General features: G+C 66.2%; 1 protein-coding gene across 2 annotated transcripts in view; it reads right to left on the bottom strand.

Moving 5' to 3' along the window:
• Positions 1-13367, bottom strand: part of RXRA (retinoid X receptor alpha) — a 96525-nt gene extending 83158 nt beyond the window's left edge. Inside the window, exon 1 of one of the 2 annotated variants that reach the window (XM_086684453.1) lies at positions 13224-13367. In XM_086684453.1, coding sequence (XP_086540579.1) covers positions 13224-13251 — 28 coding nt within the window. In that variant the 5' untranslated portion in view covers positions 13252-13367. Of the gene's footprint in view, positions 1-3503; positions 3590-13223 lie in introns of those variants that run through there. The other variant, XM_086684452.1, reaches the window with a different exon arrangement.
• Positions 13368-21038: the final 7671 nt, after the last annotated feature.

Below are 21038 nucleotides of genomic sequence, written 5' to 3'. Positions count from 1 at the left end.
TCGGCCACGTCCAGGGTCAGCGTGGGCTCCGGAGCCGCCCCTCCCCCACCCGGGCCCAGGGCAGGACACACAGTAACTGCCCACGAGCAGATAGGTCTCAGGGACGGGCCGTGGGCAGGGAGGGCACTCGGGAGGGCACGCCTCTCCCAAGACTTGCAGCCAGCGAAGGCGTAAGGAGACGTGACCTCGCCCTGTGACCCTGGGGCTGGTCGGAGGGGCCAGGGATACCGCCGGGGCTGGGGGCCAGTCAACCTGGAGCGAGTGCTGCCCGCGGTCCCATGCTGGGAGGACTCAGCCCTAACTCCTGACGGCCGTGGCCTGTTCTCTGAATTCCACCGGACGCAGCCAGAGGCAGTCGGCAGGAATCACCCGCCTGGCGGTGGTGGGTTCCGGGCGGAGGGCCAGGCCCGAGGACCCCCCCCACCCCTCCAGCCCGAGGAGGGTCACCAGGAGAGGCTGTGCTCCCCACTGGGCCTGCAGCGCCCCGTCTCCTATAACCCTCAGGCGCCCTGGAGCTAGCGTGAGCCCTGCATGCAGGGGTGGACACTAAGCTGGGACCCAAACCAGGCCGCGAGGCCAAGGCGCATGCTCCGCACTGCCCAGCTGCCTGGGCTCAGGTGGCCGCGGCCCAGGACAGTTCTCCCGCGTCTCAGGTGCCTGGGGCTGGCCCTCCCGGCACGCGCCAGAGAGACACCCGGCGAGGAGCATGCCGGGTGCGGTGCAGGGGGACCCGGTGTCCGCCCCGGTGACCTGGGACGCGCCACACTCCGGCGGTGCCCCCCAGCTGCAGCGGGGGTGGGGGGCGGGGGGGCGGAAACAACCTCTCTCTCGCGACGGCTGCCACATTCTTCCAACGGGCCATCAAAGAGCAGAGACCCTGGGCTTGGGGCAAAGGGGACGAGCCACAGGAGCCCCGCCGGCGCGGAGGGAAGTCCCAGCACGTCTCCGCACCCCTCCTCAGGGTGGGGCCGGGGGGGGCTGCCTCTAGGAAGAGGCCACTGCAGCTCTGCGGCCACAGACCCACGAGGACCACGGGCACAACTTCCCAGCAGGTGCCGAGAAATGAAAGGGAAAGGGGAGGGGGGGGGGTCCCGCCTCCATGGCCCGGCTCAAACAGCACCTCTCCCTGCAGGCGCAGCCCAGGGGGGGGGGTGGTCCCACCCCAGCCGGGTTCAGGACCGCCCCTCCGGGTACCCCCTTCCGCCGCCCGGGCTTGCCGACCCCCTGGGGCACCGCCCACCACGGCCCGGGCCTCTCCCCTGCACTGTGGGCCCGCACAGCCACTGCCTGACCTCTCCCGGGGGTCAGAACACCTCCCCGGCCAACAACCCGACCGCCCCCCAGACCTGCCCCCTCTACCGCTCTCCTCGTCTGGTAACAGGCACATCATTCTTTCAGGCACTCGGGCCAAGAGCCCCGAGACCACGGCCGCCTGGCTAGGCTCCCCCGCCCTGCGCTCCGGCCCCGCTCCTCACACAGCGGCAGAGCCTCCTAGGAAGCACAGGCCAGATGCCGCCCTCCCTGGCCCAGGAGCCTCCCCTGGCTCCAAGTCCCTGGAGGCAGAGGACGCAGAGCCTCCCCCGTGCCCTCTGATGCCAGCTCCCCCCGCTCCGCTTGGCTATAGCCACACAGGTGCTCTGGGGTGGCCCCTGACAAAACAAAGCTCGCGTGCACGTCTGAAGATTCAGAAACCGACCTCTCGCAGGTAGACTCCTATTCATCCCTCACAACCCAACTCACAGGGCCCAACCCACCAAACACCAGGGCAGGCTGGTAACACTTCTCCTGTGCCCCGCCTGCCCTCGGTACCTCTTCCTACCACACTCACACCACCTCCTTCCCCAGAAGGAGAGCAGGGATCACATCAGCTCCACTCGCACTCCAGGCGACCTGCCCTGACACACCATCAGCCCCACTTTGCAGACAAGAATACCGAGGCCCCGAAAGGCTTTAAACATCAGGCCCAAGGTGACCCGCTGTCGACTGGCAGCACTGGGTCCCTCCCTGTTCTCTGACCCCATCGGGGGATGGGCCTCACTCAACTCTGCCTCCCCAGCGGGGCCAGATGTCCACGGACACACAGCCAGTCAGACGAACAGACCAGAACAGCAGGCAGGCGAGAGATTTGCTCCGGACCTCTTGGCCAGGCCTTAATCCCCTCCCCCCCCCCCCCCCCCCCCGCCGACCCCCCACGACCCAGTTTCAACAAGACGTGCTGAGCAGCAGAGGAAGGAACCAGGTCCCGACACGGCTGGTCATGTGGGGCTGAGGGGCCTTCCCCACATGCATCTGCGCATCTGGGCCCACAGGAGACCCAAGATCTCCCCGGCAGCGGGCAGCGGCTGGCATCCACGGGGGTCCACCGGGGGGCTCGCCCCGTGGGCAGGAACTCACACGGCCGCAGGCTCCCTCGAGGGCGCCCGGGGGACCCTCCAGGGCAGGGGCCTGGCCCCCTGTCCGGCCTCTCCCTGCCCCCCTCCCAGGCTACACACAACGGGACCCCCCTTCCTCGACAGCCAGCAGACCCCGGAAAAAGTGATTCGCGCCACAGCAGCAACTCTGAAAGTCAACTTCGTGAGGGGCAGCCTCCCCCCACCACCTCTCTGAAGGGCAGAGGGCAGGGGAGGCACCTGCGGGAAGCACTAATTCAATCAACAAACATTTCGCAAGGCCGGGCAGTGCCTGGCACCGTGCCTTCAGCCGCAAACGGGACCAGAAGCCACCCCACGGATGAGGAGGGACGCTCCGCGGGCCGGGGACCCGCGGGGGGCAGAGCCGCTCCCAGGCAGCACGGCTGCCAAGGGTCCCGGCCGGGAGCAGCCGCCAGCCGCCACACTTCCCACCTCCGGCCCCAACATCCTTCCTTCCATTTGACAAACGAGGAAACCCAGATAAAGAGGGAGGAAGTAACGTGCTCCCCGTCACAGAATTCACGTGGCAGAGCCGGAACGGGACAGGCAGGCGGGCCACCCGTCCCCCGGGGCCCCCGGTCTCGAGGGGTCAGCCTCTCAGGGGTAAGGCTCCCTGGGGTCCCAGCCTTGGGGACAGGCGGGCCCCGCAGGTCAGGAGGGCTGGTACCCTGACCCTGTGTCCCCGAGACAGAAGGAGGAAGAGGGAGGTCCCGGCTGCCCTCCCCTGGCTGACCCCCCATTTGGGCCCAGGAAGGCCAAAGCCAGCACTGCCCTGCCCCAGGGGTCACGCACCCAATGCCTGTGGTCCCCACCTCCCAGCCCTCCTCCCGACCTTGGTCCTAGGCAGAAAGTCCAGGAGCAGGGGTGGGGTGAGCCACCTCCCGTGGACTCTGGCCCCATCGGTTTTCTCTTCCAGGCAGCGCTCACGCAGGAGGCCCCTGGGAAATGACACCTAGCTGCCACGGGGGAAGGGGCAGGCGTGCAGCAGGGGGCACCGCGGAGGTGGACCAGGGATACGGGGACGGCCAGGCGGGGTGGGGAAGGGACCCCCGGCACCTCCACCCGGAGAGGGACGCGGCAACGGCCACTCACCCCAGGAACCAGAGCTCTGAGCTGGTGTAACACGCGGTGGGCCAGCGTGGGTCATGCTCCAGACAGGGACATGTCAGGGCCTGGAGGTAGAGGGGACATGAGGCCAGCGGGCAACCAGCTCCGAGGGGCTGCCTACAGCCGGAACGGGGTCCACCAGGTGAGAGCCAGGCCTACCGCCACCCTTGACTCCTCACAGGGTTAATTATTCCCAGACCAGCTGACCAACCCCTCCCCCCCAAACCAATGCTCCCATGGTTCCTCACCAGCACAGACAGACCTGTAACCCAGCCAGCAAGGGGCAAGCCGCAGCGGCCCGGCCACGCAGCCAGACCCTTCCGAAGTTCTCCAGGGAGAACGCCCTTCCACATGGGCATCCCCTCCCCACACCCTTGGCTGGAGCCAGAAATCCCCAGGGAGGGTCCACCCCTTCTCTCCACCTGGACTCCCTTCCCAAGCCTACCCAGCAAACTCCTATTCGTGCCTCAAAACCCAACTACAACAATACCTTTTCCGTGAAGCCTCCCCAGGCGGTTTACAGGTGAGGAAACTGAAGGCCAGACAGGCAAATCTGCCAACCCAGGGCCACACAGCCCCCACCTCAGAGCTGGCACTCACTGCTCACACAGGACGGCCTTCGCCAGCAAGCTGCAAACACGAGAAGGCGAGGAGGGAGTGGTGCTTCGTGAGGCCGGAGAGGCCACGGAGCCACGCGACACTGAGCAGAGGCCTGGCCTCCATGCTGGGGGCAGTGGGGAGCCATGGAGTGTTCCAGGCAGGGGAGGTCAGAGCCCGAGAAGAGCCTGGCTTGGCCTCGGGTGGTGACAGCATGCCCCCGCCGCCCCCTACGATGCCCAGCCATTCCTAAGGCTCACCACTTCCCCATCACGAGCAGCTCACCCCAAAGTGTTTTGCCCTAACTCTCCCAGCTCAGAACCAGAGCCCCACCCCTAGCCAGCTCAGAGCCCACGCTTCCCAGCACACGGGGCCCGTCCCCCTCGGCCCAGGGAGGGCACAGAGCCAGTTCCGGAGAAGCTGGTCCACAGCTGTGACGCCCCAATCAGACGGCCACGAGCTTACGGGAACAAGGCCAAGGTGCCAGGAGGGAAGGGCAGAAGCCTCCGGCAGCCAGAGAAGCCCAGGGAAACCGAGGCCAAGAAGGAAGAAGGCGCCTGCCCAGGCATGCAGCAAGCCTGTTCGGGGAGCACGGCACCGCCCACCCCAGCCCTGCGCCGCACCTCTGCAGGAAGCGGCTCTTGGGCCCCGAGGAGGCAGGGGTGGGCGACCAGCCGCCCACCCGAGCGGGCTGAGACAAGGGGGCTCCAGGGACGCCCCCCACCCAGCGCCCCTCCCGAGAGCGGCAGCCACAGCCTCCGCCGGGAGCACCCCAAAGTTGTTCTGGACAAAGCCAAGCCACAGGGGGTACCAGGTGGGCACCAACCATCCCAGGGAAGGACACCCGCCTCGCCTCAGACCCCAGAGTTAGCCTTCGGGGCCAACATTCCCGAGCCTGAAACCTCCACTGCAGAATACAGACGAAACAGCCCCCACGCACGGGCCCGTCCACGGACACGGCTGAGCGGGAACACGGCTCAGGACGTGGCCCCCACGGCGGCCACCGCTGTCACCTCGACGGTCACCGGCCGACGCTGCCCGTGCCTGGCCCTGCCTCTGAGGAGCCACCAACCAGCAAAGCGGGTCCCGCAGGCACGAGGCCTGGGTTCACTGGAGAGCGGGGGCCGGACCCACCCCCCCCCCAGCCCCTCGCCAGGACACTGGGGGCGGCCCGCACAGAGTGGGAATCCAGCTGCCACCGACAGTCAGTCGCGGGGTCTCCTCCGTCCTGGTCCTGAATCAGCCGGGCGCTGCCTGGACCCCCGTGCCGGGGGCTGCGTGACTGCACACGCCTGAAAGGGCCCTGCTCTCAGGAAGCCTCGGGGACCACGGAAGGCGGGGTGGGCGGCCAGCACGTCAGGAGCCCACAGCAGGCGGCCTCTAGTCCCCCGTGCGCACCAAGCCGGCTCACCCTCCCGGGTCCCCACGAGGCAGCACGATGACCCCGCGATGGGCACGGGGGAACGGCAGGGCCAAGGGCCGGGGACCCGACGGCGGGGCCCGAGCGCCCAGCACGCCGCACTGCACTCTGCGCACAAACCGGCTCAGGCTGGGGCAACACGCGGGCCTCCAGAAGGCCACGGCTGAGGACGCGACTTTAGGGCAGACGCCACAGACAGCGCGGGGGGGCGGGGGGTGTCCAGGCGGGGGGGGCACAGCACCAGCCAGGCCTGACGCGCCCCCAGTCCCCAGAGCTTCGGACAAGGCGGCTGTCCATCGGGAGCCCGCGAGCGCGGAGACTCTGGCCACCTGGGCTGTCACCGCCTGACCTCTGCCCGGGGCCGGTGCGGACACTTAAGCTAAATTGGTCAATTATGGGATACTTAGATCCCTCCCCGGGGCTTCCCAGCCTCCCTCGGTTCTGGGCCGCAGCACCAGGAAGCCTGTTGAATCAGTAACCTCATTACAGCCGGGCGGCCGCACCCGGGCCCGGCTTTGAACGCCACGGGTTTATCCGCTGCACTGCAGGATTTACACGCCGCCTGGCCCAGGCCCAACGCGCGCTCCCCTCCTGTCTCCCCTCTCCTGAGGCCCATCGCCACCAGCACTGCGCCCCAAGCACCTCAGGGAAACCGAGGCACGGCTGTAAACCACCGCTGCTCAGATGGGCCTATGGAGGTACAGAGAGGCTAGGGCCAGGCCCTCAGTCACCCCAGGAGTAGGGTCTCAGACCAAGGGTTCCCCTTTTCACCCCCAGCCCCAGCTAGCAGAGGTAGAGTCCTCAGGAACTCAGAGCCAAGGGCCAATTGTGAACATCTCAGGAGGGGACCTGGAGGTAATGCCTCACGCTGAGGCCCCAGGGGCTCCAGCCCCATAAAAGCCTCCCAGGGTCCCATTCCTCGGCCCCAAGGCCAGTCCCAACGTGGCTCTCAGGTACCTGCTCTGACCCCACGAGGCCCGGCCACCTGCCCGCCATGGTCACCCCATCCCCTCAACTTGATCGGGTACCCTGGGCCTAACTCCTTTTCCGGGACTGGGCTTGAGCCCTCTTGACCACCCTAGTGTCTCATCCTCTTTCCCAGAGCCCCACTAGCACCCCAGGCCCTGGGACATCTCAGTTAACGTGGGGCAGGGAGCACAGGCTGGAGAGCACTGCCCCTGAAGGACAGGCCAAGGGCCCCAGGGCCCGGAAGGAGGGAAGCAGGGGTGGGGAGGGAGACAACCACTCTCCCAACCCCATGACCAGGGGAAGGCCAGAGAGACCCGCAGCCAGCCCAGAGGGCCTGGCCTGACCCTCAGGAGGCTGCTACTCGGGGCGGCCCGGCCAGGGCAAGGTCAGCAGCCCACACCTGCCACGTCAGGTTCCAGGCCCACCTGGGACCCCTCCTCCTTCCAGCCCCAGCCTGCCTCTGGCCCACCCTCTGCACAGAGCTGGACGCCTAATTCCAGCTGCAAACATCACCATGCCCGTGGTGCCCCGTGGCCCCGGGCCCCCACACACCTACCTGCATCCCAGGCCCTCGCCAGGACACGGGACATGCCATCTCCTTTCACAAGCCACCATGTCTCCCGGCTGCAGCCACGCAGGCCTGGAGGACTGGCCTCGGGCCTTCGTCTGGGCTGTCCCTGCCACCTGGAGTCCCCTCCCCTTGCCACCTGTTGCAAGGCCGCCTCTCCTCCAGACTCACGACAGGGACCAGCTCCAACAGGAAACTCTGCCTGCCCTCTGCTCCTCAGGCCCACCCCGGTGGGACGGCAGGACAGGCCAGCACCCAGCAGGTACACCCCAGGTGCCGTGCGGACCGAGGCCAGCCAGCAGGCCTGGGTCCCCCTAAGGAAAAGCTCGTGGAGACTTTGTTAGGATAGGCCGGCAAGGCCCAGCGTGTGCACGTGTGCCTGCATTTGAGTGAGCGTGTGTGTGTGTGCATGTGCACGCGTGCATATAAACGCGTGTTGGCGGGTGTGTGCAAGTGTGCATCTGTGGGTACGCACCTGTGCGTGCATACGTGTGTTTGTGTGTGCACAGGCATGCGTGCACACGGGGGTTCATACGCGTGTGTGCACATGCCCGTGTTTGTGTGTGTGCGCTCATGTGTGCGTGTATGCACATGCGTCTCCGTGCATGCGTACTTTATGCGTGTGAGTGCGTGCGCGGGCAATGGTGATCACAGAGACAACCAAGGCCCCGCCCTGCCCCGGAGGCCCTGTGTGGCCATTCTAGCCCAGCGATCACCGTGCAGTTCCCTCAGGAATTTGTTCCTGGACAGCTCAGTCCTGGCGGGGTGAGGAGGCGGGCACCGGGCCACAGGGGTCCTCAGGCTGTGCCTCTGGCTGCCGACCCCACCCACAGCTTTCTGGCCCATCAACAGCCCCTATCCTGCCCCACCTCCAGCCAAGGACAATCCTGGATGAGGATCGGGGGGTCTCTGTTGCCCAGAGAGCCTTCAGTGGGTACAAGGGGACAGAAGGGACATAGTGAAGTTTCAGTCCTCCCCCAAGTCCCACAGAACAGAGCACTCATTCACCTGTGGGCCCAAGATCCGTAACAGAGCTCCTAGGCAGCCCAGTCGGGGCACAGATCCGGGCCCCAGGACGCAAGCATCTTCTGAAAATGCTACCTGACGGTCAAGAGGCCTGAGGGAACAGCACTCCCAATCCTGGGGAACGGTCCTGACCCAGAGGCCCAGCAAAGGCCACATCAGCCCTCATGGGAGAGCTCAATTTCCCCATGTGCTCAGTGGGCCTGCCTCCTTGCAGCCTCCATGAGGTCCTGAAAATCAAGTCCCAAGTACACAGCAGGTGCCCAAAGACTGGAGCCATCAGCACCCTCGAAAGGGGCAGCCCAGGGCCCAGAACTTGGGAGAGGTTTAGACAAACGAGGTGGGCAGGGACCACGGAGGCCCGTCTGGCTTCTGGAGATGAGGAAATCAGGCCCCCAGCGGCCCCCTCGCTCACCCAGGGGCACAGAGACCCAGAGATGTAGGGACGCGAGGACACAGATCTCAGGGGCACGTAACACCTCCTGGTGGAGCACCGGGCAGGGCCCAGCTGCGAGGGCCAGAGCCATCTGACAGGGAGAATGTGAGCGTGAGCGTGCACACATCCAGGCCCTGCACGCTCATGTGCCCCCCCCCCCACCAGCCGCGCCAATCTCATCTAGCTGCTTTCTGCCCCATTTCGCACTTGCTCAACTGCCAAGCACCGTAACTGCTTTGTAACTCCAGGGTGCGATCTCCCCGTGCGTGCGGCCCCGGGCACAACCGTGAGCCTCACAATGCCTCGCACCAGGATGGGAGGACGGGGAGAGGTGCCCGCGTGTCCGCTGCCCCACCCGCCTGCTGGGGGCCTCCAGGAGAGGGCCGGGGGTGAAGGCGCCCGGCAGAGGGGCCACAGTGCTCACTCAACTCACGGAGGCCGGGGGCGGCCCTCCCTTCCGCGTCTGCTGCCTGCACTTGAGAGCACCGGCCGTGGTCTCTGCTCCGGGGTCCTGTGTGATCCGGCTCTCCAGGCCCGGGCCCGCCCTGACCCAGGCAGAAGTCCCGGGGAGCCCTTGGCCACAGACCTCACCGTCGAAGAGGGGCCGTCAGGACGAAACGGGCTGCCTTCCCCAGCACCCGCGTCCATTTTACAGATGCGTGCTGAGGCCTGAAAGACAGACAGCCAGGCCCCACGCACACACACGGCAAAGAGCGGACCGGACCCCTGGCGCGTGACCACCAGCCCAGCAACAGGACACGGACCCCCTCGAAGGTGCTGCTCCTGGTCCCTCCCACCCCCAGGGACGGTCGGGTCGTTCCAGAGAGAGCAGGCGTGGGGAGCAAGCGACAGAGCGGCGTGATAGGAGGGGGAGGAGGAGAGGGAGGGGAGGGGGCTGGAACTGCATCGCACAGAACATAAATGTCGCGGGAAGGGCTGCACAGAGGAGGGAATGTACAGGCGGGACCAGCTCTCCCCACCCCCCCCCCCCTTCCAAAGCATCCCTCAAATCAACACGCTTAATGAGTATCCGGACAAAGGTCTGGAAGGGGATCCCCAAAGGGGCACCAGCCCACCAGCCGCCCAGGCACAGTCCACACACACAGGGTTTGAGGGCCCGGACCCCTTCCCCATCCCCAGCACCACCGGTGGCCAGTTCCCACGGGAATGGACACCTCAAAGCCCCAGCCACCAAAGCCCACAACGGAAGACACACTTGGAGCCAGTGGAGAAGGGAAGGAGCAGGTCTAGGCCTACAAAGCCTCAGCCCGATGACGGCGCCCAGACTGGGCCGGCTCAGTGGCCCCTGCTCTGTGTCTAGTGGGGAGCAGCTGAGCTGGGCCCAGGAGCCCCTTCCAGAGGACGGGCCTCCCTCGCCACTCGAGACCACGGCCCTAAAACACACCGTGGTGGCAAGAGCCACGGGGCCCAAGATGCTAGAACTCTGTGGGAGGCTCCACGGGGTCTGGGCCTTTAGAGGCTTTTAGGACCCCCCACCCCACGCCACCTCTGTGCTGCCCAAGTCTGGCCCACCTGGAATCACCGCGGGGCCACTCTCCTGACGCCCAAGCCCCTGGCATGGGCACCCGGCCCCGCCCCATCACCCACTCTGTGCCCGCACAGTCCCACAGCCCCCCCTCCTCCCTCCCAGGAGAGGAAACAGAGGGAGTGAGGTGGGGGCCAGGGAGAGCAGGTAGAGGGCTTCCTGGAGGAGGTTCAGTTCCCCGCAGGCCCTGAAGGACACGCACAGCTGGAAACACTACCCAAACTCCCCAGCAGCCGCCCCTGTGTGAGCAAGTCTACTGGCTCAACCCTGCCTAACCCTAGCTCCCGGCCGACGGCACTCCCAGCAGGGCCCTTCCTGGGGCCAGCCCATTCCACCCACGTCTGGGCAGAGGGGGTCAGGGGTGCACGCCGGGCCCAGGCACAGCAGCTAGATGCAGGCAAGTACGCAGGCCGCAAGGCCTCGGCCACGGTCAGGCCGCACCGAGGGCTGTTTTTCTCGCCCTGACACTTCTCCTGTCAACAAACAGAGCCCCCTCCGGAGTTTACCAAAACAAACGCCCCAACAGTCAGCAGTGCCCAGGCCTAGACAGAACTGCCTCAGCAGGCCGGACTCCAAGCCCGGACTCCAAGCCCAGCCTCCCAAGAGTCATGTGACCCTGTTATTTCGGGAGGCCCCGGAATGTGCTCTATTTTGGGTCCCTCGGGGCCCTGATGTTACCAGAAGCCCCTCACCAGGGCTCCCAGCTCACTCGGGTCCCTGAGAGTCCCCCAGAGGATGGCCGGGGGGGCCTATCACTCTGCTACTGGCTGCCCCATCCCCCCAGGCAAGTGAGCCACTACCAGCCCAGCAGGGTCTGGCCAGGCCTGAGACCTCTGGCCGCCTGTGCAGGCCCGGCCTTCTAGCCCCACCGCCCGGGTGGGTGCCAATGCAGGCCTCCTCCATGGGTGTGGGGGGCACCGAGGGGCAGGGGCAGGAAGCAGGGGCTGCCCTGGGCCACTTACCAGCACCAGTATCTGTACCTTGGGCTCGTCCCTGCCCTCACCAGGGAGCTCAGCGGGCAGTAGCTGGGGGACACCCAGGGAGGTGACGGCCAAGCGCCCAGACCCGCCAAGCCCGGAGAGGCCCTCTCTGCCCAGGACCCGACACGTGAAAGAGGCAGGTGGGTCAGCCTTCCCAGCAGCGCAGGGCTGACCTAGGCTGCCAGCCGGGCCCCGGACGAGTGTGCGGGGCCTTCTGAAACTCACCCCCAGGAGGGATCAGGCCGTGTTTACAAAAGAGCCTGGGCAAGTAGCTGCTTCAACGGGCCTTCAACCCCACTACACTTCAGAGCAGGCCACAGCTCAGAAAACAAATAAAATGTCATCAGAGCCCAGGACTCTCCACTCAAGCCTGGGGCTGGGACTACTGGGCAGGCCACCAGCCTGGTGGAGGCGAAGCCTGAGTCTCTGAGGAACCCGTCCAGGTTCCCGGGGCCAGGGCTCAGAGGCAGGACCTCGCCTCTTCGGGGGGACTCCAGCACGGCAATCCTGCGACCTGCGCCCTGCACATGTCAAGTCCCAGTACCCAGCCAGGGCCCTGCCACGTCGGGGGCGGGGAGCCAAGACAGAGCGGAGCATTCTTGTTCCAGAAATGACCCTCCGGGAGAGCCTAGCTCTGTGTGCGTGCGAGCGCGCAAAGCTTTCACGGGGGAAACGGAGCCACTGTCGGCCCGCACGGGGCCCCGCCACCCCACACTTAGCTTTCTTTTCTCTTCCCCACACGCAGGCACCCACCTAGGGGTGCGGATCCAAAATCTACCACTTTGTATCCTGTGGCCTCAGTTTCTCAAAGCCAGTCTGCAAAATGGGCAGGAGTGCCCACCCCTGGGGGCTCTGGGAGGAGCTTGGCGCCTGCAGAAGTCATCACCTTAGAGGCAGAGAGGGGGCGTTCCCAGATCTGACCACCCGTATCCCAGTGTCCCTGCAGCGTGCCCTGTTTGTGAGGTGGGGGGGGGGGGGGGGGGGGGGCGGCTGGGGTGCTCAAATCCTCACCCTGACACCCGGGGTTGGGGGGCACCTGCTGGCTCCCCGCCACCTCCCAGTCTCAGCAAACGTTCCCACAGCTGTGCCGGGTTCTGGCTGCCAACCTGGTGGCCAAACTGCGCCCCAGGCTGCAGGGGGGCGGGCAGGCAGGAGGGACGACTGACCGAGGGGTTTCATTCATAATCAGCTGTTTGAATTTCCATTCAGCACAGATCCTTCACCCAGCTTCACAGCCTGGCTGCCGGCCCCACCACCAAATTAATATCCTTCCCGGCGCTCGTTCATAAAGTCTCCCCACCCCCTCCCCCCTTCCCTGCCTCTCACTGGCTCCCAAACCCCAGGGAGGGCAGCGGCCGCGGGGGGGTAGGGGGGAGACGCCTGGCCAAGCCCCTTCCTCCTGCTACGTGGGTCAGGGCCTGGAGTCGGGGTGGGGGGACAGTCTGGGGTAGGGAAGCCGCTGGGCGGGATGGCAGCAGGACAGGAAAACTGAGCCTCCGCGCCTCAGGGGTGTCCTCCCCCCAAGTGCAGGGCCAGCCCCCCCCCCCTCCGGAGAGCGCCCCGCACGGCAGCCGGGTGAGCCGGAGTGAGGGGCCCCATTTCTGGAATGGGGCCTTCCCGGGTCTGAGGCTCCCGGTGCTAAGGCCCCCTCGTTGACCCTGCCCACCCGCGCCCTGCTCCGGGGGAGGAGGGGTCCCGCGCGTTCCAGGGCCGGCGGCCTGCTGGCCTCGGCAGCCCGGGCGGCGGCGCACAGGCCGTCCCGGTGCCAGGGCGGCCGCAGGCTGGGAGCGCACAAGTTGCTCCGCCCGCCCCGGCCCGGCCCCTGCGCAGCCCGGCTGGAGCTGCGCGCCGGGGGCCGCGGGCGGACCGGCGTAGCCCGGGGAGTGGGGGGCATGGGGGGGGAACCGGGACGGGACCCCCTTCCCCAGCCGCCCGCCGCCCCCCTCTTCGCCCCGCCGCCGGCCCGCTGCCCGCTCCCGCCCCGAGACCGACTGGCGGCCCGGCGCCCGCGCCCCCCGCCCCGGCCGGCCCGGGAAAAGTTGCCCGGCCGCCCGCCCCGGGCCGGCGCCCCAACAACTCGGCCAGGGCCGCGCGGAGGGGGGCGCGGGGCCGAGCGGCCGGGAACGCGCCCCGCCGCCCCGCCGGCCCGGCCCCGCGAGCACTCACCGAGCGGCAGGAAATGTTTGGTGTCCATGTCGGCGGCGACCGCGGCCGGCGGCGGGACGGCGGGCGAGCGCGGCGGCCCCCGGCGCGGCCGGCCGGGCCCGGGCGGCGGGAGCCGGCGGCGGCGGGGCGGCGGCGGCGCGCGGAGGCCGCGGCGCGGCGAGTTGTTGCAAAAGTCGCCCAACAATGTAAACTACTTGAGCTGCGCGCCGCCGCCGCGCGCCCGCGCCCGCGCCCCCGCCGCGCGCGCGCCCGCGCCCGCTCCGCTCCGACCGCGGCGGCGCCGGCGGGGGGGCGGCGGGGGGCCCGCGACGGGCGCGGACTCGGCGCAGCGCCGCCGCCGCCGCCGCCGCCGCCCCGCCCGGCCCGGCCGCCCCCGCCCGGCGCGCGCCCCCCCGCGGACCCCGCGCCCCCCGGCCCCGCGCGCGCCGGGCCGCGAGCGCGGAGCGGGCGCCGCGCAAACTTGCGAGTTGGCCGCGGCCGGGCCGCCCGGGAGCCGCGCGGGGGCGGCGGGGGAGGGGCGCGCGCGCGCGCGCGCGGGCTTCCCTCCCCGCTGTCCCCAGCCCTCCGCGCGGAGGGGGGAGGCGGGCGGCGGAGCCCTAGGCGGCCCGGCCATTGTCTGGGCGGCCACACAAAGCGGCCGGCTGCGCCGCGCGCTGCCCCCGCCCGCCGCCACGTGGGGAAACTGAGGCTGGCGGTGGCCCCGAGCTCCAGCGGGCGCACGGGCTAGGCCTCCGCCAAGGAGTCCTCCAGTTTCTGGACGCGTCCTCTGGCCGGCCCCCACTTTCACGCCCATGGAAAGCCGCGGTCCCCGGGTACCCTCTGCCATGCCCCGCGGCCGGCCCCACCGGGCAGCCGGGCCAGGCCGGGGCTCGCGCTCCCTGCACGCTGGCCGGACTTCGGGGACCCTTCTTTAGAAGCACCGGGCTGGGGAGGAGCTGCCGTGAGTTGGGCGCTGACTTTGAGGCCGGTGGCTACTTCCCTACCCTGACTTTTAAATTTGTGATTTGTTTAAAAACGGAAGGAAGCACGCTGGCCCTGAGACCGGGACCGCCTGGCAGCAGGACTTGGGGTGCATGAGTTACCTGCATGGGGCGACCCTCCCTCAGCACATGCAGCCCAGGGGCGCCCCCTCCCCACCAGCCCCCAGGAGCCTGGAGCACTGCTCCAGGATCTTTCCCGTGGAGACCCACCCAGGCTCTGGGAGGTGGAGGGGCTTACGGAAGCCACGCTGGCTGTGCGCGGTGGTCCTGGGGCCGCCCTGGCCCGATGTGGAGGGAGATGATGACTGGATGTGGAAGGCCTTGCTGCCCAGAGAGACCCCAGCCCTGACAAGGAAAGGGGGATCCTGCCTGGTGCGCCCCTGAACAAGCCTTGAGACCCTGCTGGGCTTTACCTTCCCCTCTGTGAAATGGGGAGTAACAGGACCCACCTCCCACCTGACGGTCAGGAGCTGGGTCTCTGGAGGGCCATTTGGGCCTGTCCAGGAGGGAGGCTCTCATTCCACTTGGGGCAGGAGGATGGTGGGGGGTGGGGGACAAACACTGTTGGAGAGCTACCCCCCACAGCAGAACCCCCCCCCCCCCCCGCCCCGGCTGGTCCTGTCCCCCTGGCTCCTGCTTGATCCACACTCCCCTCCCCTGCTGCAGAAAGCCTCCCCTTTGCTGGCCCTTGAGCCCCCCACCTGTACCTGTAACCACCCCCCCCCCCAACCTGCAGAGCTCCCTGCCTCCCCTTCAGCCTTGGCCTGTTAAACTGTGGCCTTCAGCCACTGTCTTCACACCCTCCTCACTGCCTGGGACACAGCTTCAAAAACTCACTTTCTCCTGCCAGGGCCGGGGGCAGGCAAGCACACAGGGAAAGTTCCCAGAAGGAGCAGACGGAGGCACTGACATGGAGAGCAGTTCTCAGGCCTGCCTCTATCGCCCCCCGCACATCCTTGGCCATGGTGCACGGTCAGGTCCCTTTGGGCCCTGTCCTCCCGGCCGGCACCGTCAGACCCCACCACTCCCGCTACGGAAGAGGCCAGATGCCCTTTTCTTGCAGGGACCCCACTGGGCACAACTGACCAGGAAGAAGCTCCCCAGGACCACAGCGCCCACTCCTCTGCCTGACAGGGTCATCCAACAACCCAGGGGCAGTGGACGGTACAAGCCACCTGACTGACGAGAACACGAGGCTGAGAGAGGGGATGTACGGGAACATGTCCCACAGCAGTGAGGACAAAGTCAGGATTGAACCCGGGGCCCGTCCTTGGACTCTGTGCCAGCAAGGGTACAAGCCTTCACAGGCCCCGTGGGGGCCTGGGTGACCATCAGTGACGCTGCCTCCCTAACACCTCCTGTATGGACAGCCCGTCCACAGTCCAAGGCTCCGGGCCTCAGGACAGAGAGGGTGAGGGTGAGAGTGAGTGGGGAGGAGCAGGAGAGAGAGAGATAAGTAATCCCTGCTGTCCAATGTCGTGGATCATTCATTCATTCAACAAACGTCCGTTGAGCCCTTGCTCAGGCGGCGGTGTGGTCCCAGATGGACAGGCATGGGCCAGATCCCAGCGCTGCCCCTTTCCAGCCGTGCAGCCAGGCCAGGTCACCCCCCTCCCGATGCCTCAGCTTCCTCATTTGCAAAGCAGGGACAACATGCCCTCCTGCCTGAGTCACCGCGATGACGACGTGAGATGGCACCAAGTGAGCTCGGTTGCCACTTGTCATGCCACCACTATCATTAGGTGATGAATTAGGCCCTCTGGGAGCCCCAGCCCCGAGGAGAGCCAGGACGTGTCCACAGGGAACTCTCTTTTAGGTGCAGAGTAATGGGCACGCAGGAAGAGGCGTGGACAGTGACTGCAGGGCCAGGCCACGTGCAGCCGGGGGCCCCGGGCGCTGCCGGATCCGGCTGGTCCTCCAGTTGGGTTTTGAAGGAGGGAAGTTTTCACCGGGTAGACGCAGGGGTGAGGACACTCCAGGCGGCCGGACCGGACCCGTGTGAGCGCTGGCCTGGCCGGGAGGGGAGGTACTGAGCTCCTGGAAGGAACGGCAGGCAGCCCGCTCGGCCGGCAGGTCGCAACTCGCTGGGCGCTGTGGGAAAGCCGGTCCTGGAGGCCTGGGAGGCTGGGCTCAGGCATCTGAAGTCACCTCTGACAGTGGGCAGCCTGGCTCCCCGCCCCTCCCCAGCCCCACCCCTGCCACGGAAAACTCGACGCTGGAACCACTGGGGCCTGGAGCCAGGGAGCCACACGCAGGCGAATTTCCATGTGGGCTCCCTGCCCCAGGGAAGGCACGGAGGCCAGGAGGCCAGGGGGTGAGGGGCCCTCTGTTCCTAAGGCAGATCCAAGGAGGGGTCGTCCAGCCCCAGCCTGCGAGCATGTGGACAGGGGAGCGAGTGCGGGGTCCCGGGCCTCAGACCCGCTTGTACTCCTGCCTCAGGGCCCACAGATGCCGACCGACCACAGGTGCCCTCAGCCTTGCCTTCTGGTGAAGGGGTACAGGGCGCGGGCTGCCCTGGAGCCACCGTCAGCGGCCACGGGGCCGCGGCAAATCCGGCTCCTTGGTGGAAAATGCCTGTGCCCTTTCTATTTCTAGGTTCCGCTCCCCTGAAACCGGGGCTCTTTGTGGAAATGCTCCCACAGGACACCGCCCGGGACGGCGGCTGCCCCATTTGGTGTAGCCGGGTCCAAACTAACCATGGAAAAAAACGCCCCCAGCCTTCCTGCCATGTAGTCTGCAGCCAAAAAATGTTTTTATAGTAATATCCCATCTATTTACAACCTGAGATCTAAGAGGGTTTTGTTTTTTGTTTGGATTTTTTTTTTTTCTTTTAAACCATCCCTGAAGGATGCTTTTTAAGGTATTTTGGTCTATTTCATGTGCCTGTCTCGGCAGAGTCTGGTAAACAGTCTCCGGAATCACTTGGTGAATAATATTTTTTAAAGGCCCACGTCTGCCGGGCAGGGGCCCCTGAGGCTGGTGTCTGGGTGGACAGCTCCCAGCAGTTCAGGGGACACCAAGGGGCACCTCGGCCACTTCTGGCTCCTTCCCGTAAACAGGGTCCACGTGATCCTGAGCTGGTGACCAGCAGGACCTCACAGGGGCTTAGGCTCGTCCTCATGGGTGGGTGGCCTGCCTCTGTCCCCAAACACCCAGCCCAGAGTGCCCTCTCTCACTGACTCCGCGGCTCTTCTGGGGGTGATGCTCTCTGTCTGTGCTGAGAGATGACTCAAGCTGAGAGGTGGTGAAGCCCAGAGAGGCAAGGGCTCGCCCCAGATCACACAGGGAGGCCTGACGGAGCTCCCCTCAGTCTCCCCCTGTCTCCCCCAAAGTCTGGAGGACACGGAAAGTTGCCTGTGTCCTCGGCCTCCAGTGTTGTGCTTAGCGGAGGGAAGGAGCAAGGATGGGAGAAGATGGGAGGGGGGAGGGGAGGCGATGGGAGGAGAGAGGAGGGGACCTGGGGAGGGGAGGGAGGAGGGGGAAAGGCAGAGGACAGAGATCAGGGGAGGGGAGGGGAGCGGAAGGGGGAGAGGAGGGGGGAAAGGAGAGGACAGAGAGGGGACGGGAGGGTGCCTTCTGTGGCCGGGTTTGGCCCTCTGTGGAAAGCCAGCAGCCCTGCAGTCCCCACACCGCACCTGTCCACAGCTCCTGGCCCCAAAGGACAGCTGGCCTCGCACACCCAGGCCCGGCAGACCGAACCCCAGAAAGAGAGGATGGGTGCTGTGTGAATCAGGTGCCCTGAGGGTTGCTCCCTCATGGGGGTGGGGGGGGGGGGCGGAAGCCCAGTTCCAAACCTCCAGGGAGCCAAGGGCGGTTTGGGCAAAGCCATTCAAGTGAGCCAGGCCTGAGGGGGGAGGGGCTGGTTTGGGGAGAAGGGCCAGGATTTGGGAGGACTGGTGGGTTCCTTCCAGGGCCCTCCAAAGAGACGCTCCATCTGGATTCCGAGGCTGCCTAGAAGCGGTCCCAGCTGCCTGGGAGGGGTGGGGGGGCAGCCGCAGGCTGGAGAGGGCCTGTGATTCCGTGAGGTCTGAGTCAGGAGAGGACACCGATGTTTCCTAGGTGCCTCTCGGTGCCAGGCCTCTGCACCCTGCCGGGCACTGTCTCCCCCAGACACCCGGCCCTGCATTTCCCCATTTCACAGATGGAGACACCGAGGCTGAAGGGAGCCTGGCTCCAGGCCTTGCGGGGGCTTCAGCACCAGGGGCATCAGCTGCTTACCGGGGAAGCCTCGGGACAACCACCGGCTCCTGACCCCTGCCTGGAGCTAACTGTTCCAGCGCCCGGCTCCTCACAGTGTGGGGGGGTCAGCTGGGCAGCACGGGGCGGGCAGAGTCCAGAGAGGAGGGCCAGGCAGCAACACTGGAAGGCTGGGTGCTGGGGTGGGTACCGGAAGCCCTCACGTGGCTCTCTCGGGTCCACGGCCTCCCATAAAACGGGAAGAGAGGAGCCACCAGCCACAGAACCTTCCCGGCACACGGGGAGAACCTGTGCACGGCGGGATCCGTCCCAGGAGCCGCAGGGATCGGCCACAGCGTCCCAGCCCTGGCGTCAGCCCCAACCTCGCCTGACTGGAGAGGGTGGGCCCCTCCCGGCCCCTCCCCTCCGTGCCCTCTCCAGACGCCGCCCGTCCGGCAAGAAGGCGATGTGTTTTATCGGGGGCATTTATTATCGACAATTGCCTCATGAATCTCCCTCTATACACATGCATATACATAAGAGGTGGGTAAGTATGCAGGGAAAAGCCACCGAGCCCAATCTCACTGATGGAGTCAACTTGCCCCCATAAAGATAACGGGAAATGATTCATAATATTTATTTGACAGACATGATATGAACCGTAATAGCCTGTTGGGATTAAAAATATCCGTACGTCTCTGTCATCCACCAATGTGGTTTAAATATTATATATGTGGCCACTGGGGCAACAAGGAGCTGGGAGCGGTTATTGATAGTGGCCATAAAAAGGAGTCATTTTGCACTGAAGGATGGGGAAAGTAACCGAGGAGTTGGCCCCAATGCTCCTTGGGGCTCGCATCGAAAGAACCTGCACTTGAGACGACGCTCCCCGCCCCCCAGACTGCCAGCACCCGGGGGCTCGGCCGGTGGCAGTGGTGTCACGGGAGGGCCAGCCCCAGCTCCAGGCTGCAGCGCAGGGTCCCCACAGGGGAGGCCACCGAAGGCCCAGGCCCCACCCTCTCTGGCCGGAGACCCCCACAGGTCAGCCTGTCCCCAGCCTCCACCCAGCAGAAGAGAGCATCAGCCCCCTCCCCGCCACCCTGTGAGTCAGTCACTCCCCTGCTTAAAAACTCTTCCAAGCTCCCCACTGCCTTCGGGTAAAGTCCAAACTCCTAAGAGAACTTCAGCCCTTCCCACGAGCCACACCCCACCCCCCAGGCCGGCAGCAGGGCAGGACTGCTGCTCTGGACCACAGTCCCCAGCTGGCCACCCCACAGCACACTCCGAGGCCCAGCTCCGACGGGCCCCTCTCGGCAGTTTGCAGACCACCCTCCCCCAGCACGCACAACCCCCAAGCCTGGCTGGGGCTTCTCTGTGCCCCACGGCAACCTGCACCCCGTGTGCCTCTGTGTGGCCTGTTTCCTTGATATTCCCAAGGCCAGGGACCCAGGATCGGCAGCTTTCCATTCCTCCCACGGAAAGTCCCCCCATGGTCACCAAGGGGGGATGGGGAGGACACTATTTTAAAGGGGCCTGGGCCCTGCCGTGGCCACGCAATGGCTCCCCCTCCAAGCCCTGGGGGTGGGCCTCAGGATCCTCGTTTATTGTCCATCTAGGTCCTCCTAGACTTAGAGAAGTATTTCTCTCCCAGGACTTCGGTTTACCTCTCAGTACAGAGACCCTTCAGCATGGGGATGTCAAGGCCCCTTGAATACCTCACAGGAAGCCTTTTAGGGTTTGCTTTGGGAAGTGCCCATGGGCATTGTCACTGAGAAAACCTCGGGGAGGGTTAACCCCCTCCACCACCACCCTACCTCACCCCACCCGCCTGGCCCCCAGCCCTATCAGGGAGCCCGGACCCCAGGCTGATGAATTACTGGCTCCTGGTGACAATGGGCCTTTGTTTGTCCCACTAATGAGGGTCCCAGCTCCCTAAAGGAGCAGCCTCTGGGCTGAGACACCGGCAGGAGGGGCGGGGCAGTCCTGGAAATGAGGTCACCCGGGAGGAGGGGCCGGGGCCCCACTGCACACAAGTGCCTGGGGTCTGCGCCCTGGGAGAGGACAGACGGACGGATGGGAAAGGTAAGAACCAGGCCAGAGCGTCGCTGATGAGCCAAAGGACACAGAGCACGTGTTTCCCAGCCTGCAGGCACAGACCTTCATTTTACCCCTTTTAGGGAGACCTGGTTCTTGCTAGGGACCCCCAACTGATGCTCCCAGCCTCCTGCTGTGTAGGCAGCGCTGGTCACGTGTGGGGCTCCCAGCTCTGCCAACAAATGCCTGGACCAGACAGGAGCTCCTGCTGTCCGCGTGTTGAACCCCCCGGGGTCTCCCTCAAGCAGGAGACACTCGCACTTCGGGCTCCCTCTGCTTCACCCACAGACCCTGCCAGAGCCCCGCGTGCAGTGGGCATTTGTGGCCCCGGCCCCGGTCCTCACCCTCTTCCCTGGGATGTGAGCATCAGGGCCTCCACCTGCCTAGGGGCAGTGGAAATTCAGAAGTGGTAGGGGGGGAATGGAGACCAGGAGGTGACTGGTCCCATGTCCGGCCCGGACGGCTTCCCCGGGCTCAGTGTGCGTCAGACGGGCTTAATGACATTTGACTTTTTTTCCCTCCTTAAAAAGATTGCCTTCAGGGTCATAAACTATTTCCACGGACG

The sequence above is a fragment of the Puma concolor genome, chromosome D4, assembly GCF_028749965.1.
Source record: "Puma concolor isolate L17-30 chromosome D4, mPumCon1.1.hap2, whole genome shotgun sequence".
In the NCBI taxonomy this organism is placed as follows: domain Eukaryota; kingdom Metazoa; phylum Chordata; class Mammalia; order Carnivora; family Felidae; genus Puma; species Puma concolor.
This window is presented reverse-complemented; position numbering and strand designations above follow the sequence as displayed.